Raw genomic sequence first — 24,434 nt, 5'->3', positions numbered from 1 at the left:
GTAAAACATGATTCAGATTTCTATAGGCCTTAAAACCACAGACAGTATTTCATATTTGAATTGTCTTCTGTAACAGATTTCAATAAAATTGGACCAACTTACTGTGTTTTTCCTCACCAAGAGACACTGAAACACTCTTACCCTGGAATATTAATACATTTTGGGGAAGAATCTGAATAGTGTGCAGAATTTGCCTGTCCATTTAGATTTGAGAGTTACTAATATGGTAGTGTCTCGCTACATGCAGCTAATTAAAACTGTTCCTCAGTCACATTACCATTTCAGATGCTCAATACCTACCTGTGGTAATGGCTGTCTTGTGGTGGATGCAAATACAGAATATTCCCATTACTGTAGAAAGTGCTGCTACTGGACAGTGAGCCGCTTAGAGCCTATGCAGATAAGCCTTGTCATGACTGGAATGCCACTGGGAAAAATTACTACTCACCAAACAGTACATGTTATCCAACACAAGAGAACACACATTTATAAAGGCATTTAGTTTATTTTTCAAAAAATATGTTTGCTAGAAGGTTTGAGTAATTTTACATGATCACAATCTTTAAATAAATTTTTTCTGACCAAAAGGTACCATTTAAGTGGACAGCTTGTCTAGATCTGCTTTTGTTAACACCCAAATACAATTAGCATGTCTGATGGTATTCCCTAGGTCTTCTTAAATTATCTACAGGCCAGGAGGCAGAGCCTAGCACATAACAAAGTATGTGCTTTATAACTGCTTATTAGTTCAGTTTCATAACAATTAAGCAGAGCAGGTAGTCAGTATATCTAATTCACACTATTAACACACTGGTTCTTGCCTGAAGGGTCTGATCCATGCAGAGCTCGCAGTTATTCCTTCTAACCCAGGAAGTAGTAAACCACAACTGCAGAGAAAGGGGGCAGCTCTACTTAGGCTACTGCTGGCGATGTCTCAGGTCTGTTCCTTTGTTCCAACTCTGAATTCAAGGTGACCAGTGTTAATTATATTCAATGATATGTAGAAAATAAAATGCAAAGCCCCAAAAAAGATTTGGGGACTGCTGGCAGCAAGCAGCTGCTGCTTCTCCCTTTCTTAAGAGAAGATTGGTTCTCTATGATTGAGAGAACTAAAAGTGAAAGTGAAGACGCTCAGTTGTGTCCGACTCTGCGACCCCATGGACAGTAGCCGACCAGGCTTCTCCGGCCATGGGATTTTCCGGGCAAGAGTACTGGAGTGGGCTGACGTTTCCTTCTCCAGGGGATCTTCCTAACCCAGGGATCAAACCCGGGTCTCCTGCATTGCAGACAGACGCTTTACCGTCTGAGCCATTTAGTTTGAGAGAACTAAAAGTTGAACTAAATCTACATTCATTGCTATAGATTTTACAAAAGGATAAAAGCAACTACAGACTGGTAAGTTTGCTGATGGAGAGGACTGAGCAGCTTGTTGAAGGCACATCATAAGCAGCTTTTAGTTTGTGTAAGGCCTGCCCTCAACCCCCAAAGCATAAGGTCTGCCCACCTTGTGGGCACCTAGACAATTCAGTGCCAAGCTAATGAGAGTAAAACAAAACAATGCCTGTCTCTTCTACCAACAGCCCAGACTATATTTCAGAAACTTCTGTTGCAAGGAAACCATTACTGCAAACATCAGGGAAAAAGGCCATCCTAATGGAGGACTTGGGCTAAATAGAAGTTTATACCTAATCACAAGACGGGTAGGAAAGGCAGGAGGGAAGCAACTGTGTGTACTGAAACAAGCTTCTTATGAATAACAGAAACATTTAACCAGACTTAAAATATCTGACATTTAAGCTAAAGCATGCTGGACAGTGTAGCTCAAGGTGCTCTATTAAGCTGGACATGAAACAGACCCGTGACTTGGGACACTTCACTGTAGGTTCTCTCTGCCTCACTGCTAAGAGAATGACCATTTCTAGACTGAAAGAAATGACAACTCAAGCTTGGGGCATGAAGATTTTTTGCCAGAACACAACTCTCTTGCATGCCTGGTTCTGTCAATGAAATATGAACTATGGCGCTCTAAAGTGTAAGACATTTTTAACAGCCTACTTACTAATTACCAAAAAAAAAAAAAGGCAAACGTCTGGGATACAGATTGGAAAAATCTCGTTTGCATAATTATGCCTGAAAACCTCAAGAAAACACCCAACCCATTTTGTCACCTTTCCAATGTGGATGCAGCCCTACCTGTAGCAGCACAACGTGCCTCTAATCTCAGTCTTCCTAATGATGTGAAGCACAAGGAGAAATACTGACCTGGTTTTATACTAAGGAGTTTTGAGTCTGAGGGAGTAGGAAAGTGCTGGCCTGTTGATAATGTAAACACTGGTGTTGGTGCTTGGAATGTCTGGGGTAGGGACCCTGCACGTAAACATGTTCTGACTCCACCTCAACTGCTGGCAGTCAGCCCTACCCGCACACCTAACGAGGCATTAACCCAAGTACCTTTGCCATTTGCTTGTTCCTCCTTTCCTTTCCAGTTATCACAAAACTCTGTTAAAGATGCAAGATCCACTGCTTTAATCCTAATGCAGCAAAGGCTAAGGACAGGGCCACTTCTGCTTTCCCCCAGAAGAGGAGGTTCATGGAAGCAAAAAAAAAAAGGACTCCTGTGCTGGAGTCTCAGGGATGGTCAAGCAGAGGCAGATAAGCCCTGCATGTTGCTGAGATCATTAGAGAAATGAGGGGAAACACTCATAACTTTTGCTGTAACCCCCTCAGTATCAAGTCTCCCTTATTACCTTTTCTGTTCTCTCTTCCCCACCCACGTCCAAAAGACCTAAAATTAGTCTTTGGTTTTGAATGTTTAGATTTTAAATACCCTTGAAATAGGTATTTGGCAGATCTTAATTTCTTCCAAGTGGGAAACAATACAGGGGAAGTGACAACTTGTAAATTACTCTTGGGCTGGATTCTCATTTGTTTGACCACTAGTTTGACAGATACTGATTTTTTAATGGGTCAAAACCAGAAGAATCCAAGGAGTTCAATGTTCCAGCAAAAGCTTTTTATAAGATTAAAGCATTTATTATAAATCTTAAAGCCAAGGCTGAAATCTCATTTGTGAAGATAATTGGACCCTCAAGGTCACTTTCGTTGTCTCATATCTTAACTCTTCACAAGGCAGGCACTGTGCTTACAAGTGTGCCACCATAAACAGAACATACCAGTCAGTTTATGGCCACTTCCTTTTCATCCTTTAAAAGGAATGGGACTCACTGAAGAGAGAAGTCAGTGAAAGGTGCTGCTGGTAAAAATAGAGGACTGACTGTCAAAACCCCTCCTAGCTACCCTTTATGCCCCAGGGAACATCTACTACTCTCAGAGTTATGTTCTATCAAAAACATCCTGCATTTTTAGGTTCTGGAATTAAAATTTAAACCTGTATTCAGTTCACGTCTAACTAAGTTTCAAAAGCTGCACCAAATCTACTAGGCTTTTTTTTTTTTTAATACTCTGCACTGCATGCTCTGTCTATATGCATGCGTTTGGATAATAAATATTAAATATGGGGGGGGACACACACAGAATCCATAAAATTAAAAATGAAACCAAACTGAACATTAAAAAAATAGTACATGGTCACTAGAGAAATGAGTTAAGGGCAGAAAATAAACTTGAGGTAACAATAGTGGCCCAACACCACTGATCGGAAATACCTGTAAAAATTCAAATAAGTGGAGATTCAAGTAACAAACCACCTGCTCCAACTTGGTCAGACTTCCCAGAGTCCCTGCTGATTCAGTCCATGAGCCGGCACTCACACAGCTCCTTGTAAATCCTCTTCCGCACTCGGGGCATGTCTTCTTGGGAAAACTGGAAAGGCTGCTCTAAGGCGAGGCACTTGCAGTACTGGAAAGGTCCCAAAAACACTTAAGTGGCATGTGGAGTTAAGTACTAGCCCAACACATCATTTTACCAGATGCAGACTTAACAGAATAGGGTCTAAGGCAAATGTTAAAGTTGGTTTAGACTTGTAAAACATACTGTTTTAAAACATTTACCTCCAAAAAAAAAAGTTACCTCCAAATTACAGTCAGATTTTCAGGTAAGTATATGGCTTGGAATACTCCCTCCCTCCCCACTCAATACTGTGAAAAGCAAAACTGCCAAAGGGGCTCCATTCTCAAGGTGAGAATGCTGAGAATGCAGTCAAACCTAATATGGCCTTTAAGTGAGAACCTGAGTTCTCAGACATTCATGAGTCATATGAGTGAGCCCATCTTCCAAGATCTTTGGAAATCTGTAAATCATGGATTATAAACTATGATTTCCTTCATAAATATAATAACTTTTTCAATAGCTCTTTGAAACCTAAGGGAACCTGCAGCATGAGAAAGCACAGTGTCTGAATGTGGCCCTTATTTAAAATCTAGTTCGTTTTTACTCTGTGGTAAAAGACTACTTGCCAGTGGTTAAAAAAATATAGTTAATTCTACAAATGCCAAGAGTGTATGACAGGACCAATTCAGGTCAGTCTCCAATGTGGCTTGCCAATAACCTCTGATAATACACGGGTGATACCATTTATCCTCAGCCTTAGAAGGTGGTTCTTCCTAATGATAATATATGAAAATGCAAGAACTACTGCTTTTCAGTGACATAGGTTTGGGAGGAGTGTTCTGTTACCTGTATGTAGTACCATGCACACATCAGAGGGATCCCCCTTCTCTTCTCTAAACCCAACAAGTTTATAAATTGTAAATACAAAAAAAAAAAAAAAATTCTTTACCTGGAGCACAAATACTCCACAGTCACTATCGTTTTTCTGTTGTGGAATACACTAAGGGGAAAAACAAAACAATTATTAAAACAAAATCAAGTGTTCTCTGTCAGATAAGAAAAGCTGCAGGAAACTTGTGTCCAAGACAGCTGGTATATACCTCTGCTTTACAAAGTGTTTTGAGTTTATGGAGGCACCTGGTCGCATGAAAAGAGCTATCAATCAGTAACTTAAACATGAGAAACATGTTTGCCTAAACATGAGAAATGGGAAGTCAAAAATCCTATTTTAAAACTTCCATGGATAATCATTTTTGCTATCAGTTCACTGACTATGGAATCAAAATGGAATCATGACTCAGAGAACGCAGACCTGGACCCTGAATACTTAGTACTAAACGCTGTTTGGCAGTCTTCACTCTTCATCTCGTATTTCACAACTCTGTCCTATTCTTTTAAAGACCCCTAAAGGTAAACAGAATGTTTTCCAAAGAACTGGTTACTATATTCTGCCTGGAAGTGTTGAAAGATCCTGATTAAATTTAGGGGAACACCTGGATATACTGTTGGGTAAGTTCAGAATATTCACAAGAGCAATTCTGCTTTCAACTAATAAACTAGGGTATTTAAAACACAAAACGTAAGTTTAAAAGTTAGCATTTAGTTCAAGGATAAATGCATAAACCTTGTCCCTTTGGTTTGAGTTAAAGGTTTATTTCAAGACTCTGCTTCTTTCACATTGTGTCATTGATCCAAATAGACCTGAGTTCAAGGACCTAATGGTCAATGGTTTTGATGAACTTTGGGGAAGGTCAGAGATGCTTCTTACTCCTAAGTGACTTGCCTACCTCAGATTATAAGGATCAAATGAGATCATACATATAAAAACACCGGGAAAACAAAGCAGTGCCCCATAAAATGCAAGACCCTGGTATCTGTGACAGAGTTAAGAGGGTAGGCCTGCTTACTCTGCCCCATACACAGCTTTACTGTCTACGGCTAAACATAGTGCTGCTTCTAGACTGTTCAGAACTGAAGCTCTCAAGCCACTTGTCTTCCCCAAATGCCTGGAAAGCAGCCCAGTGCACTTGCTCCCTTGGTGAATCCAAAATAGTCATGTCAGTATTTCTCTGGGTCTATATGAATCATCTGGAAATAAGAGCCATGAGGCAAGAAGCAGATGTCTTTTTTTTCAACAGAGCAACTATATCATCAGAAGCTGCCCCAGGGATGAAATGACTGAATTTACTTGCTCCAGCAAGCAGCGGGAAACTGGGCAGCCAGATGATGAATACTGAACTGAGGTTTATTCTGAGCTGCCTCCCTGCAGCCTCCAGACTCTCCTTTGGTTATCTTCATGATCAGTCTTCATATGCATTTAAAAACACCCACCCCTTAGATAATTTCAGCCCCTTGACATGCCTGGGTTTTCATTTTTTATCACTTACTTACCTTTGTAACAGCAGTCTGCCAACCCTGAAGAAATTCAGGTCTATTTTTTTCTCTGGCTTCAGTCAGCAAATACTTTCTTATATTCTGGTTAAAAAGAAACCACAACACAGATGCTGTGTTCCATCAGTTGGTGAAAAATGGAACCTGCCCACAGCAGATAGAAGCAAAAGAGGAGGCTGTGGCCCCACCACTGGGCAGAGATTGCATTAAAGAGTTTAGAGCTGGAACTTGACTTCAGACCTTTTTCACTTTATAGACTGAAGGACTCAGACCTTCTATACTATATGCACTTAAGACTGTGGACACTGGTATATGTTTTAATTAGACCTTTTTAATAAGATGGTCAGCCTTTTCCAGGAATAAGTCAGCTTGGTGAATTTGAAACTTAAATACTGGCAAAACAAAAAGAATGTCTTAATTACTGCCAATGCTTAACAGAGAGAAGGAATCCATGGCAGAAATCATTAATAACTGAAACTAAATTTAAACATTCTAGCCTTAGATATATTCCATATTTATGAGAGCTGCAGGTAAAAGTATCACTCAGTTTCTAGAAAGTTATATTATTTAAACTCATCCTGGATACTAAATACAGTCAAGTCCAATGCTGAAATCTCTCCCAAGACAAAGCCTATTGGAGTTTATACTTTTCCCCTACCCCCTCCACCTCTTTGTGCATATCTTTCTCTGCCTATCTTCTTGTAAGAGTGGAGTCAGAGGTTACATGAATTAAATTAACCCTCTGAAGGTGGAGGAGAAATGTGTATGTACATGTGTATGTACACAAGTGTATGTCTGTATTCGTATTTTTTCCCCATATATTGTATCATTCTGCAACTTGCCTTTTCAAACTCAGTAGGTCTTGTAAATCTTTCCCTGTTAAGACGCAAAGATCTGTTGGGTTGGCCAAAAAGTTAGGTATTTCTGTAAGATGGTATGGAAAAATCCAAGTGAACTTTTTGGCCAACCCATTACTATATTCTGTAACTGCTATGGTCTGTTTAATATTGTGAATATATAACAGTGTATCTATTTAGCTATTCTGTAGGTAGAGCTAAGTTTAGTTCATTTTGATTTTTCACTATTATCAATAATGCTGCAATGAACACCCTGGTGTGTGCCCCATTCTTGGTGCATACACAAGCACTTTTATGGAGTATATACCAAGAAACAGAACTAGTTTGTAATAGGATATGCATCTTTTTTACTTGAAAGGCACTTAGAAGCAACTAGAACTGCAGTTATTCCCCAAACGGCTGTATTAATTTATACACTCCACCAGAAAATATGAGAATGCCTATTTCCTTACACCCATTTTAGTACCATCAAACTTTTCCTAACACAATAGGCAAAAAAATGGAACCCTGAGGCAATTTTAATTTGTTGTTGTACATTCACTAGGTCGTGACTGACTCTTTGCAACCCCACTGACTGCAATACATTTCCCATTTTCTGGTGAGCATCTCTCCATGGGTTTAACAGCTACTGGCATTTTCCCTAAAAATTACTTATTTTATCCTTTGTCCATTTCTTAGATCTTTTTTTACTCATTTGTAGTTCTTTTAATATTCTAGAAAGTGACTTATATATGTCAGTAACATTTTCTCCAAGTTAATCCCTTTTAACTGTGACATGTAAGTTTCAAATTATGATATAGTCTTGCTTTTTTGGTTCTGGATAAGAAGGCTTTTCATATTCTGAGAACATAACATCTATATTTTAGTCTAACTTCCATAGTTTTATGTTTTATATTTAGATCATTATTCCATCTGGAATTTGTTTTTCTTATATATGAATAGTATGAAACAGAATTTGTATTTTACTTTTCCAAATAGCTAACTTTCCCAAGGCGTACATCAAATAGCTTGTCCTTCCTCAACTTTATCATATACTAAGTTCCCACATATACATGAGTTATTCCTAGATTCTCCATGTTGTTCCACCAATCTACTTGTCTACTCCTAACCAATATAATTAAAAGTTTTAATTATTAAAACTTTGTGATATGGTTTGACAACTAGTAGACCAAGTATTCCTTCTTTCAGTTTTTTTCTACTTCAAAACTACTTTAGCTGTCATGACATGAATTCTGCAATATAAATTCTAGGATGAGTTTATCAGGTTTCATTCAAAATCCTTCTGAGAAACTGATTAGGACAAAAATTGGTTTTTATTAGTTCAGGGAGAATTAATCTCCTAATATTGAGTGTGCCTATCTTTCCATCTATTGAGATTTCCTTTATATACGTTAGAGTTTTCATCTCAAAGAATGTCCCCTTTTTTGTTAGGGTATATTCCTGGGTAATTCACCTCTTTTTGCTTTTAAAAATGAAATCTGTTTACATTTTCTAACTAGCTCTTGCTAGTGCAGGAAAATCAGGAAACACACTGATTTTTCTTGCTTTGTATCCTGCCATCTTGTTGAACTCTTATTAGTTGAACTCTAATATTTTGCCAGCTGATTCTCTTGGCTATGATTCATTCTACAGAAGTTATTTTGAAGATACAAACCAATTTTAGCTCTAGGAGAAACCAAGAAAATGATTTCCGTTTTGTTTTTTCTTTTTGGCTGCACCTCACAGCATGCAGGATCTTAGTTCCCTAAGGGATCAAACCTGTGCCCCTTGCAGTGGAAGCATGCAGTCTTAACTGCCGGACCACCAGGGAAGTCCCAGAAAATGATTTCTATCCATATTCAAAATGTAGTTTAAAGGGAATGACTGAAAAAAAATCTGATGAAATCCAAATAGGGCAGGTATCTCAGAGAGGGATCCAGATCCTGGACTGCTACCTCTTCCCATCTGGAGGTTCCTCTTATAGTCCATTTCTCTGCCAACATGTTGACATGACATGACAGGAACTGATCACCTGTGGTACTGAATTCTGCTGTTCTATCCTAGAGCTGAGATACCATTTGGTCAATGACAAAATGAATAGGAAAAAAGGAGTGGGGGAGTATATTAACTTACCTCTACACAAAACTTAAAATGAATGCCTTGGGAATCATAAAATGAAATAATTCGATTAGAGAGTGTCACAGTAATGAGAGACCAGTGGACTTCCAGGTGAATAGGGATCAACAGAAGACTCTTTTTAAATAAATCCACCTGATCAAGAAAAAATAAAAGAAATGTAGCCATCACCATGGGCTTTCCAAACCAACAAGAAACAGCAGTTTCCATTTACTAACCCTTCACCTGCCCAAGGTCATAAATCTAGGAAGTGAAGCCAGAATTTGAAGCCAGATCTTAATCTAAAGCCCATGTTTATAACTAGTAAGCTAAAATACACAACAAAAAGGAAACTGAAGGTACAGAAAGCACTGTTTTCCACTTAACCTGCTAATCTGTGCTTATTAACTACCTAACATGATTTAACTTATTTTTAAGCTTAAATAATTTTCTTATATACATATTTGACCTAGAATCAATTCCTATCTAGGAAGGAATTGTGGTATTAGAAAACAGCATAACCTTCTTTTAGCCTTCTTTTAGAGATTCAGTATAGTAAGTCTGGTCAAGTTCAAATTGTAGCTCTGTGGTTAGAAGACTTTGGTAATTTGCATCGATTCTTTGTTCCTTAATTTCCTCAATTATAAACTACAGATAACAATAGTATCCACTTTATGAATTTGTTGAGAGTGACAATACATGTAAAGTGCACTAAGTATGCTTAACCATTATATGTAGCCAATAAATCTTAGCTGTTATCATTATCACTACCTTGGATCTCTCAGTTGTCGAAATTGAGAAAAATATCCTTGATAATTATTTATATGTCCTTTATATCCCAATTCACGCTTCATATCCTAATACATGTGCTTTAAAATCTAGAAGCATTCACTATACCACTTAAAATCCTAGTTGTGGACTGGATGATAAAGAAGTAGGTATTCATTAGACATTTTATAGAAGGATGAATGGATTTTTTTTCAGGTGTTTTTAAAAGTGTTTTAGTGATTCCTTGCTGCTGCTAAGTCACTTCAGTCGTGTCTGACTCTGTGCGACCCCATAGACGGCAGCCCACCAGGCTTCCCCGTCCCCGAGATTCTCCAGGCAAGAACACTGGAGTGGGTTGCCATTTCCTTCTCCAATGCATGAAAGTGAAAAGTGAAAGTGAAGTCACTCAGTCGTGTCTGACCCTTTGCGACCCCATGGACTGCATGCAGCCTACCACGCTCCTCCGTTGGTGGGGTTTTCCAGGCAAGAGTACTGGAGTGATTCCTTGAATTAAAACAATTATAAGACTATTTTAAACTAGATTCTTAGCAACTATTTCTCAAGCCTTCTTTGCTTTCTGATATTCAGATAATGTCCTGCTCTAGAAGAATCTTCCACTAGTTTACATGACCTTGGAACAAAGCACTTCTGCAAAGTTTCTGTATCCATAAATCTGGGAAGTAAGGTGGACAGGAAATATTAAACAGGACAGACAACTGGTCCTTTCTGGCTCAAAAATTCTGAGTATCTAAAACAAGGAATCATATTTAAAATACAGTATTAAATGAGACCAAATTTACATTTTTCTTAAAAAGAAACTTAATTATAAAGCAATTTTAAAATAAAAATTACAAAGTACAGATAAAAAGATACACTTCAGTTTACATCTTTCCAGATCTTTTTCTTCTTTAATGTATTAATTTTCACACACACACACACACAACCTTATTACATATAATTAAGAATGATATGTGTGGATATATTATTGATATCAATTATTTGCTGTCCTCCCTATAAGAGGGAGGCTCAAACGGTAAAGAATCTGCCTACAGTGCAGGAGATCCAGATTCGATCCCTGGTTCAGGAAGATACCCTAGAGAAGGGAATGGCAACCCACTCCAGTATTCTTGCCAGAGAATCCCGTGGACAGAGGAGCCTGGAAGGCTACAGTCCATGGGGTTGCAGAGTCAGACACAGACATGGTTGAGCAACTAACACTTTCAGTTCCCTGTAAGAGGATTATACAGAAGAACTACCTACTGCCATGTGGCTTCGCTGCCCCTCCCAGGGGGAGAAAGGTAGTCACATGCTTTGCTTTAACCTATGCATGGTAAAGAGAAGTGAATTTATGTCATGACCAAGCTGAAGCTTCAAGAACCATCATGTGGCTCTAAGATGGACATGTCTCAAGATTAGGTGCTGCTCCTTTAGTCTGAATCCCATTAATGGGATAAAGATGAAAAAACATAGCACCATCTCTTAGATACAGGGAAAGCATTTGATAAAACTTAACATCTATGATTAAAAGCTGTCAGCAAACCACAAATAGGAGGTCTCTTCCTTAACTTGATGCTGCTGCTAAATCACTTCAGTCATGTCCGACTCTGTGAGACCCCACAGACGGCAGCCCACCAGGCTCCCCCGTCCCTGGGATTCTCCAGGCAAGAACACTGGAGTGGGCTGCCATTTCCTTCTCCAATGCATGAAAGCGAAAAGTGAAAGTGAAGTCGCTCAGTCATATCCGACTCTTAGCAACCCCATGGAATGCAGCCAACCAGGCTCCCCTGTCCATGGGATTTTCCAGGCAGGAGTACTGGAGTGGGGTGCCATTGCCTTCTCCGCCTTAACTTGATAAAGAGTATCTATAAAAAACCTACAAATGACATCATAAATAGCAGTGAAAAACTGAATTCTTTCTTTCCAAGGCAAAGGTGTCTTCCCTCATTACTTTTATTCAACAATGTACTGGAAGTCCTAGCCAGTGCAATCAAGCAAGAAAAAGATGGCATACAGTTTGGAAAGGAAGAAATAAAACAGTCACTACCTGTTGACATAATCATTTATGAAAATCTCATGAATCTACAAAAATCTAGAATCAGTAAGTGAGTTTGACAAGTCACAGGATACAAGGTCAATACAGAGAAATCAACTGTATTTCTCTATACTAACTGCAAATAATTGAAAAATAACATTTTTAAAATTCTGTTTATAGCAGTTTCAGAAATATGAAATACCTATGATACATTTAGGTGCAAGATCTGTACACTAAGATTTAAAAAATATTGCTGAAAAAAATTAAAGATCCAAATAAATGGAAAATATACCATGTTTATAGACTGAAAGACAATACTGTTAAGGCCTCCATTGTCTCCAAATGAACGTACAGATTAAACACAATCCCAATCATAACCCAGCAAGTTTTTTAAAAGTAGAGATTGACAAACTGATTCTGAAATTTTGATGAGAATGTGAAAGGACCTAGAATTGCCAAAGCTATCTGAAAAAGAAGGCTAAACATGGCCATTTACACTGATTTTAAGACAAACTGTAAAGACAGTGATCAAGACAGTGTGGTATTGCCTAAGAACAAAGAGGTCAGTGCAAAAGAACATAAAGTCCAGAAATAGGCCCACACATATACGGTCAATCAACTTTCTACAAAGATGCCAAAGCAATTAAAATGGGAAAGACAAGTCTTTTCAGGAAACGCCACTGAAACAACTGGATATGCATCAGTTCAGTTCAGCCACGTCCGCAGCACGCCAGGCCTCCCTGTCCATCACCAACTCCCACAGTCCACCCAAACCCATGTCCATTGAGTCGGTGATGCCATCCAACCATATGGAGGGGGAAGAAAAATCTTGATCCCTACCTTATGATTACACAAAAACTGAGATGCACCAGAGATGTAAATGTAAAACCTAAAACTATAAAGCTGTTAGAAGAAAATATATGAGGCAGATATTTCTTAGACCAGATATAGAAAGCAAGACTATAAAAGAAAAGAGTATGGTAAATTAGATTTCATAAAAATAAAAGTCTCTATTCATCAAAATGCATATTAAAGAAATAAGGAGAAAAGTTAGAGACTGAGACAAAACAATAAAAAGTATAGATTTGACAGAAGACATATCCAGAACTCAAGGACTTGTTTACAATACTTTTCATTCATATCATTCACTCGTTTTTCTATTGAGTTGGTGAGGTTGTTTTCTAACTGATGTGTAGAAGCACTTATATATTTAAAAAATAGTTCTTTGATATTTGATATAAATATACAGTTGATATCAAATATTTGACATAAATATCAAATGTTTTTCCCAGTTTACTGTTTATCTTTTTATACAGTTGAATTAATTCATTTTTCTTTTATATCATCAGAGTTTTAAGTTGTACACACAGAATGGACTCTGGTGCTTTGAGATAAATTTTTTAAAATTCTGCTGTGAATTTTCTTTGTACTTTCATTGTTTCACTATTTGTTGCATTCCAAATTCTTGGTTGCTCCATAATTTTTCTTAAAGTAATCAAACTCAGTAAGTACTTAATTCTTCTATTTTTCCTTTTTTCTTGAATAATAATGGCATTTATGACTATTATTTTTTTTCTCAAAACAGATTTCATTTTATTCCATAGTGGCTGCTAAGATTGTGTTCCCTTTTCTGTCCTTTACTGTATAATCTATTTTCTTTTAGACCCAAGGGTTATATCAAGTAATGTGTATATGTGTGAAAATTTTAAAGATTTTTTTTAGACCTTTTATTATTTATTTTTAATTTGATTGAACTGTGGTTAAGGAATAGTATATGTAATAATTTTGGCCAAGTACATAATCAATTTTTACAAATGTTTCTTGGATATAAGAATAATTTTTTGAGGGTATAAAGATCTAGTATAAATCTATTAAACCAAAAACACTGGTTGTATTTTTCATATATGATCTTATTTTTTATCTGCTAGATTTGTCCAACCATGAAAGAGGTCTCTCAATATCACTGTTTACCAACGTCTCCTTGCTTTTGTAATCATGTTATATCTCCTGTGTACTAAAATTTTATCACAGTGTACTTTTTACCCTAAATTCTACCTCATCTGCTGTTAATACTGCTGTTCCTCCTTTTTGCTTGCCACTGCCACTTCTTTCTTTTTTGGTTTGCATTTGCTTAGTACCTGTCACTTTACTTTCAAGTTTTTTCATATTATTTTATGTTTGTTTCTTATACATACATATAGTTGGATTTTCTGATTTAATCCAATCTGAGAGTCCAAGGGATGGAACAATTTAATTTATTCTATTTAATGAAATGACACTGAATTATACTTGGCTTTATTCCTTCAATTTCATGTCATTTATTATTCAGAAAATTTTCCATGCTATTTACAAAACATACCTTGTTTTACTGTACTGTGCAGATATTGCATATTTTATAAATTAAAGATTTATGGCAACCCTGCATAGATAAAGCCTATTGGCACCATTTTTCCAACATTTGTTTACTTCATGTCTCTTTGCCACATTCTGGTAATTCTTGCAATATTTCAAATTTTTTCATTGTTATTATATTCATTATAGTTATTCATGATCAGTGATCTTTGATATTACTGCTCTAACTCACTCAGGCTCAGGGGATGGTTAGCATTTTTTTTTTTTTTTTTTTAGCAAAAAGGTACTTTTAATTAAGGTATGCACATTATTTTTTTTATGCATAATACTGTTGCAAACATAAGGGACTATTGTGTAAACAACTTTTATATGCACTGGGAAAACAAAAAAATCTGGTGACTCCCTTTTTTGCAATATTCACTTTATTGCCGTGGCTGGAACCAAACCAACAATACCTTCAAGATATACCTGTCTAACCTTTCTCTACTCCATACTACACATGATCATCTTTCCTCAGCTACGTAACTTCTCCTGGTTAAGTAGCATCCTATTATATGGATGTATATACATATCTTTATTTATATATATTTTATATTTACTTTTATTTATTTATTTGGCTGCACCAGGTCTTAATTGTGGCACTTGCGATCTCTGTTGGAGCATGTGGGATGGATCTAGTTCCCTGACAGGGATCAAACCCAGGACCCTGCATTGGGAGCCCAGAGTCTTAGCCACTGGATCACCAAGGAAATCTCGGACATATATTTTTCAGTTGACCAATCCCCTACTAATTAGCTGTCCTCAATTTTGCTAATATAAACACCACCACAGCCCATCTAGTGGCACAAGTTACATGCTCGGAAGTCATCTTTCACAATTCCTCTTCTTCATCCCTCATAACCTACTCATCACCAAGTCCTGTTAATTTATTACTATTTTTTTTATTTTATTTTTAAACTTTACAATATTGTATTGGTTTTGCCAAATATCGAAATGAATCCACCACAGGTATACATGTGTTCCCCATCCTGAACCCTCCTCCCTCCCCATACCATCCCTCTGGGTCGTCCCAGTGCACCAGCCCTCCTGTTAATTTACTTCCTAGGTCACACTCGTATTTGTGTACAACTCCCATCTCTTCTACTACTGTAATTTAAAGTACACTTAATATGCAGTGGTCTCCTACTCACATCAACTTTGCTCCCACATTCATCCATCTTCAGTGCCACTTAGAGCAAAATACAAATTGGATGTCATCACCTAAAACCCTTCAATAGATTCTTACACATTTAGGATAAAATTTAAAATGTAGGCCACAAGGCCCTGCATCTCTGAATCAGATTCACTTCATGACACTCTCTTCTTTAGTCTCTGCGTTCCGGCTATTCTTTCTTCTCCCATGCTTCTACCAGCATAATAGCACTACTGATGATGCCTTGTACAAAAAACTACCTAGCAATGTTCAATCAGCTGTTTGTACTTTGCAAAAATAGTTTACACCCATAATTACTGAAGACTTAATATCAAAAATAGAACATAAATAGGCTTTTAAAATAATGTTTCTGACACAGTCAATGAATAAAGAGAGATATTAAGGTTGGAAAGAACCTTAGGGATTGCTTTATCATTTTGTTTTTATAAATAAGCAATCTGAAGCCCAAATTAACCTTATCTAAGTTGGACAGCCAGCTAATAACAGTGTCAGAACCTTTAACTTCCAATCCAGTGCTCTATGTTCTAGCAGATTCCAATCAACTGGATAGATTCAGAAATTTTACTAGTGTCTTGTCCTTCAAACAAAAAGATTTAAAAGATATAATAAAAAGCAACTTTAAGTTAATGGGCCTGTTTCTACTATATATCATACTGGCAGTAAAGACAGCTTCATCTGCACTTCAAATTTAGAATAAAAAAGAAATAAAGCAAATACCTTTTTAGTCCATCTTTTTACTCCATTATATCCTTTGGTAACCAGCTGTCTATGAAAAAAGCTGTTGAAGAAGTGAACCTAGAAAGACATCAAATACAAGCACTCAAGATTATATAGGCTGTGTCAGGACTTAAAAGGGAAATTTAAAAATTCCTGAATGTAAGACAGACCGAAAAATGAGGAAAACTTTTTTCTTAAAAATAATGACAAAAACATACATTACAGCAGTTTACAGAAGACTATTTCAAATTTTCATTAGAATGACCTTACAGATGTGGTCTCTTATCAGAACTGGACTGGGGCAATAAACAGATGACCTGAATCCAATCAAGTAAAGAAACAATCTGATAAATCTTGTCAAATCAGGTGATAAAGTTGAAAGAATAAGGTAACAGTTACCTTGAACTCAAGGGATGGGAAGTACAAAACTAATCCCATTTGAGGAATGTGGATTTGGAGACTTCTATAGTCATCTCTTCAAGAAAATCAGAGATACCAAAGGAACATTTCATGCAAAGATGGGCTCGATAAAGGATAGAAATGGTATGGACCTAACAGAAGCAGAAGATATTAAGAAGAGATGGCAAGAATACACAGAAGAACTGTACAAAAAAAGATCTTCACGACCCAGATAATCACAATGGTGTGATCACTCACCTAGAGCCAGACATCCTGGAATGTGAAGTCAAGTGGGCCTTAGAAAGCATCACTATGAACAAAGCCAGTGGAGGTGATGGAATTCCAGTTGAGCTATTTCAAATCTTGAAAGATGATGCTGTGAAAGTGCTGCACTCAATATGCCAGCAAATTTGGAAAACTCAGCATTGGTCACAGGACTGGAAAACATCAGTTTTCATTCCAATCCCAAAGAAAGGCAATGCCAAAGAATGCTCAAACTACTGCACAATTGCACTCATCTCACACGCTAGTAAAGTAATGCTCAAAATTCTCCAAGCCAGGCTTCAACAATACATGAACCGTGACCTTCCAAGTTCAAACCAGTTCAAGCTGGTTTTAGAAAAGGCAGAAGAACCAGAGATCAAATTGCCAACATCTGCTGGATCATAGAAAAAGGAAGAGAGTTCCAGAAAAACATCTATTTCTGCTTTATTGATAATGCCAAAGCCTTTGACTGTATGGATCACAATAAACTGTGGAAAATTCTGAAAGAGATGGGAATACCAGACCACCTGACCGGCCTCTTCAGAAACCTATATGCAGGTCAGGAAGCAACAGTTGGAACTGGACATGGAACAACAGACTGGTTCCAAATAGGAAAAGGAGTACATCAAGGCTGTATATTGTCACCCTGTTTATTTAACTTCTATGCAGAGTACATCATGAGAAAGGCTGGGCTGAAAGAAGCACAAGCTGGAATCAAGATTGCCAGGAGAAATATCAACAACCTCAGATATGCAGATGACACCACCCTTATGGCAGAAAGTGAAGAGGAACTAAAGAGCCTCTTGATGAAGGTGAGAGAGGAGAGTGAAAAAGTTGGCTTAAAACTCAACATTCAGAAAACGAAGATCATGGCATCTGGTCCCATCACTTCATGGGAAATAGATGGGGAAACAGTGGAAACAGTGGCAGACTTTATTTTTTTGGGCTCCAAAATCACTGCAGATGGTGATTGCAGCCATGAAATTAAAAGACGCTTACTCCTTGGAAGGAAAGTTATGAACCTAGATAGCATACTGCAAAGCAGAGACATTACTTTGCCAACAAAGGTCCATCTAGTCAAGGCTATGGTTTTTCCAATGGTCATGTATGGATGTGAGAGTTGGACTGTGAAGAAAGCTGAGTGCTAAAGAATTGATGCTTTGAACTGTGGTGTTGGAGAAGACTCTTGAGAGTCCCTTGGACTGCACAGAGATCCAACCAGTCCATTCTAAAGGAGATCAGTCCTGGGTGTTCTTTGGAAGGACTGATGCTAAAGCTGAAACTCCAATACTTTGGCCACCTCGTGCGAAGAGTTGACTCCTTGGAAAAGACCCTGATGCTGGGAGGGATTGGGGGCAGGAGGAGAAGGGGATGACAGAGGATGAGATGGCTGGATGGCATCACCAACTCGATGGACATGAGTTTGGATGAACTCCGGGAGTTGGTGATGGACAGGGAGGCCTGGCGTGCTGCAATTCATGGGGTCACAAAGAGTCAGACACGACTGAGCGACTGAACTGATAGTCATGAAAGTGTCTTAGTCGTGTCGGACTCTTTGGGACCCCATGGACTTTCCATGGAATTCTCTAGGCCAGAAGTCTGGAGTGGGTAGCCTGCCCTTCTCCAGGGGATCTTCCCGACCCAGGAATTGAAGCAGGGTCTCCTGCATTGCAGGTGGATTCTTTACCAACTGAGCTATCAGGGAAGCCCAGTAGTAACTATAAAAAGGTCACTGCTAACACTGAAAAAACTAGTCATATGGCGCATCATGTTCTGCATCCTTGGCCTTTTCAAAATTCTGGCTTATAAATGACTGTCAGCTCACCAGAGAGAGTAAACATACTATGGTCTTCTAGCGTTTACTCAGTAACTTTGACTCACTTGAGATAAAACTGCTCGTTAGTGCTGAGGTTCTCAGGATGTGGCCATCAGACCAGCAGTGTAAGTATCACCTGGGAACTTGTTAAAATACAAATTCTCAGGCCCCACTCAAGGCTTAATAAAGCAGAAACTATGAGAGTGGGCTCAGCAATCTGGTATCTGAGGATTCTGATGCACATCTGTCTTGAGAACCCTGGAGCCTTCAGTTCAGTTCAGTCGCTCAGTCGTGTCCGACTCTTTGCGACCCCATGAATCACAGCACGCCAGGCCTCCCTGTCCATCACCAACTCCTGGAGTTCACTCAGACTCACGTCCATCAAGTCAGTGATGCCATCCAGCCATCTCATCCTCTGTCGTCCCCTTCTCCTCTTGCCCCCAATCCCTCCCAGCATCAGAATCTTTTCCAATGAGTCAACTCTTCCCATGAGGTGGCCAAAGTACTGGAGGTTCAGCTTTAGTATCATTTCTTCCAAAGAAATCCCAGGGCTGATCTCCTTCAGAATGGACTGGTTGGATCTCTGTGCAGTCCAAGGGACTCTCAAGAGTCTTCTCCAACATCACAGTTCAAAAGCATCAATTCTTCGGCACTCAGCTTTCTTCACAGTCCAACTCTCACATCCATACATGACCATTGGAAAAACCATAGCCTTGACTAGATGGACCTTTGTTGGCAAAGTAATGTCTCTGCTTTGCAGTATGCTATCTAGGTTGGTCATAACTTTTCTTCCAAGGAGTAAGCGTCTTTTAATTTCATGGCTGCAATCACCATCTGCAGTGATTTTGGAGCCCAAAAGAATAAAGTCTGACACTGTTTCCACTGTTTCCCCATCTATTTCCCATGAAGTGATGGGACCAGATGCCATGATCTTCGTTTTCTGAATGTTGAGTTTTAAGCCAACTTTTTCACTCTTCTCTTTCACCTTCATCAAGAGGCTTTTGAGTTCCTCTTCACTTTCTGCCATAAGGGTGGTGTCATCTGCATATCTGAGGTTATTGATATTTCTCCCGGCAATCTTGATTCCAGCTTGTGCTTCTTTCAGCCCAGCCTTTCTCATGATGTACTCTGCATAGAAGTTAAATAAGCAGGGTGACAATATACAGCCTTGATGTACTCCTTTTCCTATTTGGAACCAGTCTGTTGTTCCATGTCCAGTTCCAACTGTTGCTTCCTGACCTGCATATAGGTTTCTGAAGAGGCCGGTCAGGTGGTCTGGTATTCCCATCTCTTTCAGAATTTTCCACAGTTTATTGTGATCCATACAGTCAAAGGCTTTGGCATTATCAATAAAGCAGAAATAGATGTTTTTCTGGAACTCTCTTGCTTTTTCAATGATCCAGCGGATGTTGGCAATTTGATCTCTGGTTCCTCTGCCTTTTCTAAAACCAGCTTGAACATCTGGAAGTTCATGGTTCACGTATTGCCGAAGCCTGGCTTGGAGAATTTTGAGCATTACTTTACTAGCGTGTGAGATGAGTGCAATTGTGCAGTAGTTTGAGCATTCTTTGGCATTGCCTTTCTTTGGGATTGGAATGAAAACTGACCTTTTCCAGTCCTGTGGACACTGCTGAGTTTTCCAAATTTGCTGGCCTATTGAGTGCAGCACTTTCACAGCATCATCTTCCAGGATTTGAAATAGCTCAACTGGAATTCCATCACCTCCACTGGCTTTGTTTGTAGTGGTGCCTTCTAAGGCCCACTTGACTTCACATTCCAGGATGTCTGGCTCTAGGTGAGTGATCACACCATCGTGATTATCTGGATGGTATCCATAAAAATGCTTATAGCCTTAGCCTTAGGTATCCATAAAAATGCTTATAGTAGCCATCTCTAGGCATTGATTCTGAAACTTTTGAGTGCATCAGAATCTGAAGGGCTTATTAAAACAGATTGCTAGGACCTGCTCTCCAGTTTCAGACTTACCAGAAATTTTGGATGGATCCAAAAATTTGTGCTTCTAGTAAATTCTCACATGATGCTGATGCTGCTGGTTTGGGGACCATACTTTGAGAACCACTTTCAATTAGTTCAGTCACTCTGTCATGTCCAACTCTTTGCGACCCCAGGGACTGCAGCATGCCAGGCTTCCCTGTCCATCACCAGCTCCCGGAGCTTGCTCAAACTCATGTCCATCGAGTCAGTGATGCCATCCAACATCTCATCCTCTGTCGTCCCTTTCTCCTCCTGCCTTCAATCTTTCCCAGCATCAGGACCTTTTCCAATGAGTCAGTTCTTCACATCAGGTGGTCAAAGTATTGCAGTTTCAGCTTCAGCATCAGTCCTTCCAATGAGTATTCAGCACTGATTTCCTTTATGATGGACTGGTTTGATCTCCTTGAAATCCAAGGGACTCTCAATAATCTTCTCCAACACCACAGTTCAAAGCATCAATTCTTCAGCACTCAGTTTTCATTATGGTCCGACTCTCACATCCATATATGACTGTGGAAAAACCATTAGCTTTGACTAGATGGACTTTTGTTGGCAAAGTAATGTCTCTGCTTTTTAATATGCTGTATAGGTTAGTCATAGCTTTTCTTCCAAGGAGCAAGTTTCTTTTAATTTTATGGCTGCAGTCACCATCTGCAGTGATTTTGGAGCCCCCACAAAATAAAGTCTGTCGCTGTTTCCATTGTTTCCCCATCTATTTGCCGTGAAGTGATGGGCCTGGATGCCATGATCTTCCTTTTTTGAATGCTGAGTTTTAAGTCAACTTTTTCACTATCCTCTTTCACTTTCATCAAGAGACTCTCTAGTTCTTCTTCACTTTCTGCCGTAAGGGTGGTGTCATCTGCATATCTGAGGTTATTGATGTTCTTCCGGCAATCTTCATTCTAGCTTGTGTTTCATCCAGCCCGGCCTTTTGCATGATGTACTCTGCTCTCTAATGTAAATAAGCAGGGTGACAATATACAGCCTTGAGGTACTCCTTTCCTGATTTGGAACCAGTCTGTTGTTCCATGTCTGGTTCTAACTGATGCTTCTTGACCTGCATACAGATTTCTTAGGAGGCAAGTAAGGTGGTCTGGTATTCCCATCCCTTTAAGAATTTTCCATAGCTTGTTATGATCCACACAGTCAAAGGCTTTGGCATAGTCAATAAAGCAGAGGTAGATGTTTTTCTGGGATTCTCTTGCTTTTTGATCGTCCAGAGGATGTTTGCAATTTGATCTCTGGTTCTTCTGCCTTTTCTAAATCCAGATTGAATATCTGAACTTCACATACTGTTGAAGCCTGGCTTGGAGAATTTGGGGCATTACTTTGCTAGCATGTGAGATGAATGCAATTGTGCAGTAGTTTGAACATTCTTTGGCATTGCCCTTTTGTGGGACTGGAATGAAAACTGACCTTTTCTAGTCCTGTGGCCACTGATGAGTTTTCCAAATTTGCTTCCATATTGAGTGCAGCACTTTCACAGCGTCATCTTTTAGGATTTGAAATTGAAGTTCAGCCGGAATTCCATCACCTCCACTAGCTTTGTTGTAGTGATGCTTCCTAAGACCCACTTGACTTCCCACTTGAAGTGACTTCCCACTTGAAGGCCCACTTGAGCCAGGATGTCTGGCTCTAGGTGAGTGATCACATCATCGTGGTGGTTATCTGGGTCTTGAAGAACTTTTTTGTATCGTTCTGTGTATTCTTGCCACCTCTTCTTAATATCTTCTGCTTCTGTTAGGTCCATACCATTTCTGTCCTTTATTGTGTCCATTTTTGCATGAAATGTTCCCTTGGTATCTCTAATTTTCTTCAAGAGATCTCTAGTTTTTCCCATTCTATTTTTTTCCACTATTTCTTTGCACTGATCTCTGAGGAAGGCTTTCTTATCTCTCCTTGGAAGAGAGATAAGAACTCTCTTTGGAGAGAGAGTTGTAACTCTGCATTCAGGTCTTTGGAACTCTGCATTCAAATGGGTATATCTTTCTTCTTCTTCTTTGCCTTTAGCTTCTCTTCTTTTTTCAGCTATTTGTAAGTCCTCCTCAGACAGCCAATTTGCCTTTTTGCATTTCTTTTTTTTGGGGATGGTCTTGAACACTGCCTCCTGTACAATGTCACAAACCTCTGTCCATAGTTCTTCAGGCACACTATCAGATCTAATCCTTCGAATCTATTTGTTACTTCCACTGTATAATTGTTAAGGGATTTGATTTAGGTCATACCTGAACGGTCTAGTGGTTTTCCCTACTTTTTTCAAAAATCTGCATTTCTAGTAAATTCCCACGTGATGCTGATGCTGCTGGTTTGGCGACCATACTTTGAGAACCACTTTCAGTTGTGTCTTTTTTTATACCGTGAAGGTTTAGAATTAAATGCAGTGGTGATAAAGGGAAATTGTAGTTTTGAAATGAATACTTTTATGTTAAAAATCATCTGTATGTTTAGATTTACACTTTGATTAAGAGAATTTGACAAAATAGAGAATCTGACAGATTAGCTTCATGATTCCAATTTAAAATGTTTAATCAATGTTTTATTTTAAGTGGAGAGTTATGACATTTTGTCTCTATTAATAAAGTGTTGGAATCTGAGATTCCTTATATTTACCTGTTTAAATTATTAGACTTATGAAAGTTCATGAAGTACTTAAAAAGGTTTTGCTTTACTGGAAAGGTTTTGCTTGTTGAAATTAATGGCTACCAATCAGGCAATCAGTATTCAGAAACAAAATATATTAAATAAAAAAAAATAGCTTTTTGATATGTAACTAAGCTCTTGAGGGAATTTTAGAGTTTACTGGGGGTTAGTTTGTATTTAAACTGAGTATCAAAGATTAATCCAAGAAAAAGTGAAGATGAACACACTTTACTACATTTTTTAAGAGAATAAGACATTAAGTTAAAAAAATTCTTTAAGTTAAATTTAAATGCTTAAAGTGAACAGTCCTTTTTGTGCATGTTAAAAAAAAAAAGCCTCCCCAAGATATCAAAAATATCAAAAATACACCCACTCTGAAATAAATAAGCAGGAAAACACTGGCATGACTTTATGCTCACATGATTTTATAGAACTTATGCCCAATTCTAGCACATGATCAAGACAAACATCTTTTTAAAAAATCTAAGAAATATCAAATAATTACAATTTTTTAAAAAAGAAAAGCTTCTTTCTTTAAAAGAAAAAGCTTTCTTTCTTCTTTTTACATAGGACCCTCTCTCCTGTAGAAAAAGTTTTCACTTACTTTGTCTGGGACTGCATCCATTATCAGCTCACCATACATATTTATGACCTATAAAAAGTCAATATAAAACCCATTAACCCCACATACAATTCAGAACATCCACTCAGAAGGAATAACATAGCTACTGCTAATAGTAATCAAACCTTTCTAATACTGGGTGAGTGAGCAGTCACTTCAGTAAGGAATGAGGAATACTTGATTCCAAAAGATAATTGTGAGGTCAACCCAGATGTTGCATTTTACACTTCATTGTCCAACATCCTCTGCAGCTTTTCTATGGTGAGAATATACAATACACTCACCTGGTCATTCAGCCAATTCTGACCATCCAGGGTTGCTAGATCATCCATATCCAGCATGTGCTTATTGTAGAAGATGCGGAAGTTGCATTTTTGATGTCTGGCCCGATAGTTTGTTATTTCCCTATTGATAAATGGTTTTCTGAAACAGAAATATTTTGAAAGTAAAACAACAAAAGTTTAACTCAGTTTATTGTTAAGTAT

The 24,434-nt window shown here is 38.3% G+C and overlaps 1 protein-coding gene across 3 annotated transcripts in view; it reads right to left on the bottom strand.

The window, feature by feature from the left end:
* Positions 1-485: 485 nt before the first annotated feature.
* SENP5 (SUMO specific peptidase 5) overlaps positions 486-24,434 on the bottom strand; it is a 47,668-nt gene continuing 23,719 nt past the window's right edge. For 2 of the 3 annotated variants that reach the window (XM_059888058.1, XM_002684824.6), the window contains exons 4-10: positions 24,234-24,372; positions 23,932-23,979; positions 16,214-16,291; positions 9,150-9,287; positions 6,181-6,264; positions 4,739-4,789; positions 486-3,858 (exon numbers count right to left, since the gene is read on the bottom strand). In XM_059888058.1, coding sequence (XP_059744041.1) covers positions 3,748-3,858; positions 4,739-4,789; positions 6,181-6,264; positions 9,150-9,287; positions 16,214-16,291; positions 23,932-23,979; positions 24,234-24,372 — 649 coding nt within the window. In that variant the 3' untranslated portion in view covers positions 486-3,747. The remainder of the gene's footprint in view (positions 3,859-4,738; positions 4,790-6,180; positions 6,265-9,149; positions 9,288-16,213; positions 16,292-23,931; positions 23,980-24,233; positions 24,373-24,434) is intronic. The other variant, XM_015472042.3, reaches the window with a different exon arrangement.

This window comes from Bos taurus, chromosome 1 (genome assembly GCF_002263795.3).
Source record: "Bos taurus isolate L1 Dominette 01449 registration number 42190680 breed Hereford chromosome 1, ARS-UCD2.0, whole genome shotgun sequence".
Lineage (NCBI taxonomy): Eukaryota > Metazoa > Chordata > Mammalia > Artiodactyla > Bovidae > Bos > Bos taurus.
Note: the sequence above shows the minus strand (reverse complement) of the source record. Positions and strands in the feature narration are given on the sequence as shown.